Source organism: Lithobates pipiens, unplaced genomic scaffold (genome assembly GCF_037356315.1).
Source record: "Lithobates pipiens isolate NorthernLeopardFrog02 unplaced genomic scaffold, aLitPip1_a1.2 Scaffold_16, whole genome shotgun sequence".
Taxonomy (NCBI): Eukaryota; Metazoa; Chordata; class Amphibia; order Anura; family Ranidae; genus Lithobates; species Lithobates pipiens.
In genome coordinates, this window is record NW_027507748.1 from 471,961,849 (window position 1) to 471,973,866 (window position 12,018).

A 12,018-nucleotide genomic window follows, 5' to 3' on the forward strand; every position below is an offset into this window, starting at 1 on the left:
GTACCCCTACCCATTCACCTGGGGAAAAAAGTGCACATAAAAAATACACAACATAGGTTTTTAAAATACTTTATTAGACAGCTCCGGGGGTCTTCTGTCTTCGGGGGTCTTCTCGCCGGACTCCTCCGCTATCTTCTGCTCTTTTACTAGCGGAGGAGCCAGGCTTTCTCCTTCATCGCTGACGCGGTCCGGGGGTCTTCTTCCGACTTCGGGGGTCTTGTCCCACTCTTCGGGAGTCTTGTCCTGCTCTTCGGTTCTTCTTGCCGGGCCTCTGCTTTCTTCTTCCAGCTCTTTAACTAGCCTTGGCCCATTCTTGTCGCTGCCGTCGCCTTCTTCTTCTTCTCTTCTTCCTTCCGATGTTGACATGACGCTCTCTTCAGCCTTAATGGCAGGGATGCGTCGAGTGGCGACTTATATAGGGACAATGGGCGGGGTCACCAGGTGATGTCACATGGTGACCCCGCCCCTTATGATGTCACAGTCCCGGAGGAGTCTGGTGTGAAGACCCCCTAAGACAGAAGAAGACCCCCGGAGCTGTCAAATAAAGTATTTCTGATAAGCCCCCTACCCGCAGACTCTGACAACCAATGGTCAGGGTAGTCGGGAAGAGGTCCTTGTCTTTATCAATACGGGGACAAGGTGCTTTGGGGTGGGGGCCGTAGGGCCCTCCTTCCCCAAAGCACCCCCATGTTAAGGGCACGTGGCCTGGTATGGCTCGAGAGGGGGGGCGCTCGCTCATCCCCACCCCCTTTCCTGACCGGCCGGGCTGTGTGCTCGGATAAGGGTCTGGTATGGACTTTGGGGGGACCCCCACACCATTTTTTCGGCATAGGGATTCCCCTTTAAATCCATACCAAGTGACGGGGTTCGCGAGGTGTCAATCTCGTTGATGGAGGCGGTGACATTGACTTCCGTCTACCTGGAGCCACGTTCAACGGAATTTACTCTGTGTGTGGGCAAGTCTGTTTATTTCAAAAGTCCGGTGGTCTCCCTCCATAGTTCGGCGGATTGTCCGCCGGAAAAGTCCGGTCGTGTGTGGGCGTGTGTTTGCAGGTCCGCTCGTTTGGAAAGTCCAGCGGACCTCCGCTGCGAAGTCCGGTGGGTTGTCCACTGGATAGTCTGATCGTGTGTACGCGGCATTAAGGGTCCAAACCAGTATGTCTGTGAAATAGTGCATAATTTATAAAGGGTCACTTGGACCACTTGCTTGAAATATGTGATTAATCACTAGAAATCTGACTAATCATATTTTAGTGTTGCAACATTAAAACAGTGTTTTACTAGTGCCCAGTAATCTCTTATTACTGTGTTGTTGGTAGAAAGCATTTCAAGACATGAAATATCACATTTGTTTCATATTATACAACTGCAGATGCTCTGTACACCCTCTATTATAGGCCCTCTTAAATTGATTCTAAACTCTGGATTTTTTTTTTACTTTAATGCATTCCCTGAATTAAAATTTAAAAAGCACCTCACTAGCTCTTCCCCCAAACACCTGAGTCCTCTATTGATCCAGGATTGTGCCCCAGTGCAGGTCTTCTCTCCCTTCTTCCTGCTCTCAAAGGCTTCATTTTGAGAGCAGCAGGAGCCATTGGTTCCTACTGCTGTCAGTCAGATCCAATAAAGAGGGAGCAGGGGGCTGGCCAAGCTGCACTGCCTGTCTATGAACACACACAACCCGACTAGGGAGCACACCCTCATGTGTGCCCCCAATAGCACACAACTTGCTATAGGGGTACGCATCCAAGAGGAGGAGCAGACAGCAGTTGCTGGGCACCCCAGAAGAGGATATAATTGCACAGTGCATGAATATATTAACCTGTTTTATTATTTTATTTTTAAAAAATAGCCTTTAATGCCACTTTAAAGTACAGCTAAAGGTAAAACTTCTTTTTTTTTTTTTTTTTTGCTTTGGATTGAGTGTACATTGATTGGAACACCTGTCACTTCTTGTTGCTGTCAGTGCCCCTGTTAGGGAGATTGGCCCTTTATATGTCCTGTTTACCATTATCATTTAAAAAGTGAAACTAAAAGAAAATCCCACATTTTGTGTTGTTCCCAGAAAAGTAGTAGGGGGAAATCTTCCAATGGGGACAACATTTCTGGTGACCTGGGGGTCCCAAGGGATGCCCTTAATTTGCAGGATTGTGTACTCACTGTCTTAGCTATGAAACAGGAAGTGAAGGGAAATCTCTCTAATGGGACACAGATGACAAAAAATAAACGGACAGGGGTTATTAACCCTCCTTTACTCTATCCAAAAGTAAAAAAGGTTTTGCCTATAGTCCTCCTTAAATACATTTCAAACAATCATCAACAATACATCAGCATAGATGTAGAAAAAAGAACATCTGTATATGGGTGTCAAAAAAATCAGTATGCAGTATACTGTACATAAGATAGTCAATGTGTCTCAAGAGGAGACTCATTCATAATATCCAAAAATAATTAAATGGTCATAGGCAACATGTTACATAATAGTATAAATCCAAAATCAATTGAGTCAATACCCAATTATCACACTATGCTTTAGCTAGCAAAGAGCCACATGGCTTTCAAATGTATCCTATCTGGCAATTCATACCATGAAGTATGGGAACAATGGTAAATTCACTACTTTTGTCACTAGCAAATCACTGCTTTTTCCCAGCTTGGAAATAGACTGTGCTCTTCTAAATTAGTGTTATATCCAGATGCATTAATTAAGGTCAGTACTTCAGTCACTGTCTAAGTGCACTTCCACTCTGTGGTTTTAGGTAATCCTATACTTATGTGCCAGGTGGAGAAAAATTGGCATAAAGTCATCAATTTATGACCATCAAACAAGTACAAAGATATATGCCCAGGAAGCAGATGGGTATGGTATATATCAGATCCTTTATGTTCAATGTAAGGCAAAGGGTTATCGGTATACATTGCCAGTTGTCAGGACTGGGCTCAGCCCTTCCTTCTCTGAGCTGGCCGCTTATCTGTCGGTTAATTGCCAGCTCCTATCTCTCTTCAGTTACTCAGCTGTTGATGATATCCTGTTCGTCAGTCCTGCCTACTTAAGCTGTCCAGCCCAGAGGATCTCTGCATTCGCCTTGGTCAACATCACAGAGACTATCTCCTGCATTCCTGTTAAAGACTTGTTTGGCTGACATCCCTTCTAGCTCCAGATCCTGCTTGCTGTTTTCCTACGCTCACCTCCAGCTCCCTGACGTTTGGCTTGTCTATTCACTCCAGTTACCGAACTTTGGCTATGTTTTGTTTTTGTCTCGGCCTGATCTCATGGTTTCTGACACCAGTATACAGGAGTAAAAATCAGCTTTTCCACTGCATGGGCATAGGAATCCCAGAAAAAACTCTTCTTGTATGTGATTGCCAAGAGCAGTGACCTTTTACAGTATTCTATATAGCCCTGTTCATCATCAATCTACAAAAAAGTCACCCAATATAGATCAACTACTATCAATAGGCCATATGTCATAAAGATGTCTTACTAGCATGCCTTCAAATATGCAAATAATAATTATCAATGAAAAAAAAGCATATTTTAGTCTTTAGGGCAGTGTTTCTCCAGTCCTCAAGGCACCCCAACAGGTCATGTTTTCAGGAATTCCACCAGATGAAAGGGCTGTGATAATTACTAAGGAAGTGAAACTGATCAAATCACCTGTGCAAAATAATGGGGAGCCTGAAAACATGACCTGTTGGGGCACCTTGAGGACTGGAGATGAGAAACACTGCTTTAGGGGATTGGAAAGCTTTAGAGAGAGCGGTCAGTCCTTACGCTAAATTAATGTGGATTTAACTGTGGTAGGTTGCATAATCTTGTATACCCTCCACCTGTGTTCAAAGCCCAGAGACCCAACATTTCTTTTTTTTTAGGACTACATTTCTATGTGAGAGAATATTGTTCCAGGAGCTGGAGCTTCCTGCCGTGTTGACTCCAGCGATAATGGAAGGGGTGGATTACCAGACCAACCAGAACATTTTTGGTTGCCACTGGAAATTAGGAAAGAGGGGGAGGCAGAAGAACAGTGAGGCTGGATTTTCTCCAGGGGCAGATACAGCTTGTAGAGGACTGAAGGGAGTGGCTGTTCTAATCTATCTGCCAGCATTTCCCCACAAGTGCGGGCCACTGCTATGCCCAGGGCCAATCCGCAATACTTTGCATTCTGGGCCTTTCTGCAGTGAATGGTGGTCTACAGTCTCTGCCAGCAGTACAACAGCCATGATAAGTTTATCAGCTATTTGGGTACCACATTTGTAAGAAACCACATGACTCTGCACCATTGAGCTCAGTGGAAGCCACACCTCAATCAGACAATTTGGCAGCAAAAGGCCTGCATTTTTCTTTCGCAACCCTCACTTTAGCAATGAGGAGGAGGTAGATAATGAGGTGGCAGACGGTTCATGGATGCCATTGAAAAGGAAGGGAGAGGCAGACCAGTGGTGAAGGATGATTTTCTCCAAGAGCATGGCCAGCTTGCAGAGGACTGGTGGGAACAGCCAGCCTAATTATTTGGCAGTACTGCCCCTATATCCAAGGCTAGTCCACGAAGCTCTGCAGTGTGGGCCTTTTTTAATGTATCTGGTACAAACAGCACTGTTGTGGTCTGCAGTCTGTGCCTGGAATTTATGAGTGAGTACCTACTTTTTGGGTACCACATGCATGAGAAAAACATAGGGCTCCACCCCACAGAGCATTAACATCTTCCACTGTCCACATCTCTCCCCTCTCCAAAACAAGCTCCTTCTGCATCCACCACAACATCTTTGGCCTCTAGTGACAGGGAGGGAAGACTCACAAGAGGTTTCATGTCAAAAGGGTTTTGTGGCAAATGCTGTCTTTTATGCTCAAATGCCTGCACAAGAACCCCAGGATTTGAGTAAACAAATAGAGGGTCTGTTGTTGGGTAGCCATTCTACCAGATGCCTGTTACAAGGGTGATCTGGCCAGTTTACTGCCAATGTCCAAAATGTGGGACTTTCATGAGTAAAGATCCTCTTTGTCACACGTTCTCTTTGTGGCAGAATCCTTTTTAAAAACCAGTGTGCCTCCAATCTTTTAAACCCTGAAACGAAACAAAGTGGTGTTTTTTTTGTTGTTTTTTGTTTTTTTTAAACAACAGCAGCTAGACCTGGCTGTAGGCAACACTCATAGACAAATCCATTGTGGAGACACAATTTCATCTGTCCCCTGACACTGTGTACCAGCTCACTTTTATTAAACAAACAAGTCTTTAATTACCAAGACTACAAAACCCCTTGCTGCAGATACAGACTTAATTGTCATCTGAGTTGCCCCTCCCCCTTGAAGAAATACCAGCCACCATTACTAGTTCCTGCCACCTCTACTGGACTTTTCCAATGCTGCCAACACTGTAAACATGCCACACAATGTTTCTGCAGGTGGCCCTAGGTGCCAGATTTCTAGTGTTTAGTTTGCAGCCTACTCTGGTGCTCTAGCACTGTATAGGTTCCACACAATGTTGCCACAGCTGGAACTCAGCTGCCAAGTTTCAAATGTTTGCTGTGGTGTAAATCCTGTAAATCTCAACATGTACAGCCTATTCCATTTGCTCTAGCTCTGTAAATGTTTCCGCAGATGGACCTCGGCTGCAATATGTCTGATGTTTGCTGCAGGGGAAATACTCTTCTTTACAGACCGATAAATAATGACACAGATAATACGATCATAAAACCTTTTATTCAGCACTTTAATACCGTTACATCGTTGTTACTATTACACAAGAAAAGTTGACCATTAAGAAATGTCAATGAATACAATTCTACAAATCAAATTATATTATTTCACAACTTTCAATGTACTGTGTTGACTTTTGTATTGTGTCATGCCTCAAAGTGTAAATAAAAAAAAATTTAAAAAAAGTTTAAAAAGCTGACGATTTTTTTTTCACTTGATTTTGGTGTTCTAATGTTATCAGTGCCCATGTTTTTCCTTTATAGAATTATCATGTATGTAATAGTCTTCTATTTATGACTCACTTATGGTTATAAAAGATAGATTTAAATTTACCTATTGGGATTTTCTGATCTGATAATAATGTTAGTTATGGTACTTAACTGTGAACAATCAAATAGTTGTTATTAAAGCATAAAGTTAAGATAAAGTAGTATTAAACCCTCAGTGTTGTATAGTTTAACAGACTGAGTCCTATACAATTAAACATTTCCCAGTAAACTATTGTTACAATTCTTATCCAGTATTTGCAGTTTATAACTTTAAATGCTGCTGACTCCTACTCTTTCGGTGCTGCTTCTCCGAACGTCAAGTTTTCACATGAAAGAGTTAACAGTGGAAAGTGCAGTCTCCAGACAGTCTTGTTAGCTTGGAGAAGGGAGGAGGGAGGAGCAAGGGAGTGCCTTGTCATCTTAGGGTACAAGGCTGCGTGTTTCTATTGATGCACACAATGTGGGGAGCCACAACTTTAGTCCCTGCATGCAAGGGTGACTCCATAGGAATGCTGCAAGAGAGAGGAGCCACCCTGAAATGGAAAACCTGGGGCAGCAGTCACAGCGCCAGCCTAAACTGGAACCATAGGCAAGGATTAAAAGATAAAGATTGTCCTATACAAACTCAGTAAGTGATTAAAGCAGAGCTCCACCATCTGTAGCTTTTCCCGGAAGTGGGTGCAGATACCTGTATTATACAGGTATCTGCACCCCCCCTGAAAGGTGCCAATTGTGGCATCGGAGGGGGGGAGGAATCCAATGGGCTAATCTCTGCTTTAAATCAGCTGCTGAAAGTGCTTAAAAATTGAGAGTTTGATACCACACTATTATTTTCTCTTGCACAGCAATTCTTTAATACAATATTTTACACATTTGGAGCAATGCATTGATATAATTCTTGGTACATAATCATAATGTTTCTTTGGCCAGATATGGTCACAGTATTGCCAAAACATGGTAAAATCAAGCTTTGTTTAGTAACGTATTGTTTTAGCTAGCAGGTTTAGCCTTGTAAATCATTGCTCCACAGGCTGCTGTTTTCTGTGATCCTGATCTGGGAGATCCAGCTTGACAATTTTAAGCTACTGTTTCCTCACTCTTCATAACTGGGGCCACATTTTAAAGCATTTCTGCCTAGTTTTATGTTCATCTGTTTAACATCTGCTGACTTCAGTTGTCCTGATGATTGGTATGGCAGTAGAATTTTATTTCTCTTGCTCTCATTTTGCCCTTACTATTCCCTGTCTGCCTTCCTACACGGGTTGAGATTTTTGACAGTGCACCAATTTCTACACACTGTTAGGGATTCTTGTTCTTATGTAATGCTTACTTAGCACTTATGCTCATCAAGTTTATAATGCCTGGCAAATTCTAGGTAAAAATAGAAGTTAAGTTTATAAAGCATCTAAAATATATTGTATAGTATTATACTATAGTCTATTATATAAAGAGGTAATCAGACATGAACACAAGCCAAAAAAATTAATTAATATCTGCGGAATAATGTTTTATCTACTCAAATTTGCAACGTTCTGGTATTACAAAAGAAACTTTCATAGTTTGAAATGAATATGTACCTCTGATCATCATGTGGGATGAATAGAGAGTATTATATTTTTAACTCTTCCTTTAAGAAGGATATATGGTAACATGATTGGATAACTGCTTTTATAAAATATACATATTGGGCAGTTTATGGCTTATTATTTAGCACTGTTGTGTCACAGTGCTGAGATTACTAGCTTTCTCCTGAGTAGAGTGTTGACCAGGGGCGGACTGACCATTGGGGCACTTGGGCACTGCCTGAGGGCCCCATGCCACTAGGGGGTCCCATCAGGATTGCCAGGCTCAATAAAACCAGGGACAGTATGGAAAAATCTGTGTTTTTTTAAAAATCCAAAGATTATAGCTGCCCCACCTCTCCAGTACCTTTTCAGTGTGCGTATGTGTATTCTGTGTGTATACTATGTGTCTGTGTGTGTATACTGTGTGGCCCCATAATCTCCTTCTGCCCGTGGGGCCCCATAATCTCCTATTGCCCAGGGGCCCCATGAGTTGTCAGTCCTCCCCTGGTGTTGACTCCACTGAATTTTCCCTTAACTTAGTGAATGAGATGAAGCTCTGCTGACCTCCATCATCCAATTGTGCAAACAAAAGTGCTTACCCCCCCCCCCCCCCCTGCACTTGATTGGGTATTCTTTTTAAAGTAAATGTTCACCGTATTCACAAAGCTAAGAAAAAATTCCCTTGCAAAGCGAACAGCCTATTTGCTATCAGTTGATCAACCTTTGCTTGAGATTGCATGTTCTATACATGCCAGCACTACATTTAGGATAATGTTTGTGCTTTTCAGACTAACAAAAATAGAAACATGTATTGTGCAATGTACCTGATTACTCTTTCTTGAATTTCTTTCTGCATTTGTTATAATAATAATAATTGTTGTTATTATTATAAACGGTAGTGGTGATAATAGAATATCTATTCATAGAACTATATCGGTAGAAACAATCTGGCAAAATGAAAGGATATATTTTCTTACTACTAGTAGTAATAATAATATGAATAGTACATAAATCGACTGCACTTATTTTCTTTTTTCCTCTTTTATAAATTAAAATAGCAGGTAACAGATTAGTAGCACAGGGTTTTAATGCACTGCTGGTGTACCCATTACAAACTTACCTTAAAACATACATGAGTCAGTGAACTGGTATTATGTGCCAAAACATTTCTAAAATGAACACTTCAAGAAACCTAAACCTGTGTATTTATGACTATTAGGTTGAAGCCCGAAAGAATATTGTGAAAACACTTGAAGAATGTGATCTTGGGAACTCTGAAAAGTGTGTCCGGGTTAACTCTGTGACCAGTGGCCTTGCAGAAGAAGATCTGGAAGTCATCTTGCAGTCAAGAGTCTTGCCCTCCTGTATCATGCTTCCCAAGGTGGAGTCTGCTGAAGAGATAAATTGGGTGAGTTCCATAGCCCCTTCATTCAGTTGTTTGTAATGTCTTCTAACCTAGCAAACCTCGCTTAGTAAACAATGAGCCTGATTTAGTAGAGGATTTGAAAATGTTCACACAATAAATTGTGTGAAGATTTACTTCAATTATCCAGTCATGTGAGAAGAAAATCCATGTTTACTTAATTCGTCTGCACATGATTAGATCATTGAAGTAAATATTCACACAATTTATTGTGTGAACATTTTCAAATCTCTTAGTAAATGAGCCTTATTATCTCTTTGCAGTTGTGATATTTTTACATATACAATAATAAAAATAAGGTTATTAAAATAAATAAAAAAGCAGGGGGAGAGGCTTTTTGTGTACTTTGAGATTTGTGCCAAGATTGCGCATCAGAGATAAAAAAATTGAAAGTCAACAACTTAAAAGAAAATTGTCTTCCAGTTTAGAAACCCATTTGTGGTTTAGTATAATACATTTAATGTTTAATTAGTACTAAGTTGTAAACGTGCTAATTTACAGGGACATAAAGTCGTTAAACCAATGCACTTCAGCTGGTTATGGTAAGCTTTCAGAGGGCCATGGAATGCTACAATACCATCATAAATAATTTACAGGGATATAACAAATTTATTGTATTTATATTGCTTCTAATTTAAATATATGCATTAAAATAGTACAAACTGTCCCCAAAATTTCTACGTACTTTGGCAACCAGGTCTAGATATTATACAGGACCCCCAGCCAGCAGGTCATATCCAGGAGCAAGACTACCCCAAATATATAATGAGTTTACCTAAACTATAACAAATTAATTTGTTTATACAATGTGAACATGGAAGTTTGTAATGTGGGGGCTACCATCCTTTGGTTAAGCCTTCACATTGACAACCCTATGCAGTGTTAAAAATGTCAGTTGGTGCCAGAAAGCCATCACACACTAGTGTGTGTGAATGTACTGTATGTGCAGGTTGTCTGTATGTTAGTCTAAAGCCTCATACACACGGTCGGACTTTGTACAAACTTTTCCGTGGACTTTTGTACAAAGGGCGTGGTCCACAAGTTTGTATTGCATACACACGGTCGGACTTTTTGACAACAAACACGAACGTAATGACGTCACAACGTACTGACGCCGCTTCAAAAGAGGACGTTCAATGACTCCAGCGCCACCTTTGGTGAACTTCTGTATTGTAGTCTGATCTTTTGCATTGGTTCTGAGCATGCGTGTTTGTACCTTGTACAAAAGTCCGATGCTTTTGCGTACACACGGTCGGACTTTTGTTGCCAGAAAGTTTGTCCGTTCGCACAGCCAACAAAAGTCCGATGAAAACAGAAAAAGTTTGTCCGATGGAGCGTACACACAGTCGGATGTTGCTCCAAAACAGCTAATTTGCATGTTTGTTGTCAAAAAGTCTGACCGTGTGTACGGGCCTTAAGTTTGTACACAACATTTCTTAAAATGCAAACATCTTTAACCACTTCAACCCTGGAAGGATTTGCCCCCATAATGACCAGGACATTTTTTTGCGATACAGCACTGCATTGCTTTAACTGACAATTGCACAGTTGTATGAAGCTGTATCCAAATAAAATTGACGTTCTTTTTTTCCCACAAATAGACCTTTCTTTTGGTGATATTTGATCACCTCTGCGGTTTTTATTTTTTGCGCTATAAACAAACAAACAGCGACAATTTTGAAAAAAAAATTTTTTTTTACTTTTTGCTATAATACATATCCCCCCAAAAAAATAAAAAAACACATTTATTCATCAGTTTAGGCTGATCTCTATAGGTGTATATTGATTGGTTTGCGCAAAAGTTATCGCGTCTACAAACTATGGGATAGATTTAGGGAACTTTTATTTATTTTTTATTGTTTTTACTAGTAATGGCGGTGCGCTGCGATTTTTGACCAGACTGCAACATTGCGGCGGGCAAAACTGACCCCAATATTCAACTTTTTGGGGACCAGTGACATTATTACATTGATTAGTGTTAGAAAAATGCACTCATCAATGTAAAAATGACACTGGCAGGGAAGGGGTTAACACTAGGGGCGATCACGAGGGTTAAATGTGTTCCCTGGGTGTGTTCTAACTGTAGGGGGGTGGGCTCACTGGGAATTGACAGAGATCACTGTTCCCGATCACTGGGTACAGAAGATCTTTGTCATGTCTCCTGTTAGAACAGGGATCCTCTTGTTTACACTGGCAGATCCCCGTTCTGCCTCTGTACTGGGCAATCGTGGGTTGCTGGCAGACATCAAGTCCACCCAACCTGGGGGCACGTTACCACAGAGTGCAGCAGGAGCGCGCCGCTGGTGGGGCATGCCCACCCGCAACTGCTCCTGCGCAAGCCACCGTACAGGTACGGTGATTCACGCAGAGCCGCCGACTTGCCGCACTATATGTTCGTGAGCTGGTTGGCAAGTGGTCAAACAATCACATGTCATAATATAAATATATGGTAAAAATTTTATATTGCAGAGCACTTTTTGCCATTTGGCACTGCATCGCTTTAACTGACAATTGTGCGGTCATGCGACCTTGCATCCAAACAAAATTGATGTCCTTTTTTTCCCACAAATAGAGCTTTGTTTTGGTGGTATTTGATCCCCTCTGCGGTTTTTATTTTTTGCGCTATAAACAAAAAAAGAGCGACAATTTTGAAAAAAACACAATATTTTTTACTTTTTGCTATAATAAATATCCAATTTTGTTTTAAAAAAACTAATTTTTTCCTCAGTTTAGGCCGACACGTATTCTTCTACATATTTTTGGTAAAAAAAATCGCAATTAGCGATTATTGATTGGTTTGCACAAAAGTGATATCATCTACAAAATAGGGGATAGATTTATGGCTTTTTTTTTACTAGTAATGGCGACGATCTGTGATTTTTTTTTTTCATGACTGCGACATTATGGTGGACACATCGGACACAACACCAGGGGGCGCTGCAGGGGTTAATATGTTCCCTATGAGAGTGATTCTAACTGGGGGGAGGGGACTCACAAGGGGAGGAGACCGATCGGTGTTCCTCTGTACTGGAAACACACCATTGGTCTCCTCTCCACTGACAGGAC

The 12,018-nt window shown here is 41.4% G+C and overlaps 1 protein-coding gene across 2 annotated transcripts in view; it reads left to right on the forward strand.

Annotated features, from left to right (window-relative positions):
* Positions 1–12,018, forward strand: part of CLYBL (citramalyl-CoA lyase) — a 596,361-nt gene that overhangs the window by 401,724 nt on the left and 182,619 nt on the right. For both annotated transcript variants that reach the window (XM_077482940.1, XM_077482939.1), the window contains one exon: positions 8,749–8,937. In XM_077482940.1, coding sequence (XP_077339066.1) covers positions 8,749–8,937 — 189 coding nt within the window. The remainder of the gene's footprint in view (positions 1–8,748; positions 8,938–12,018) is intronic.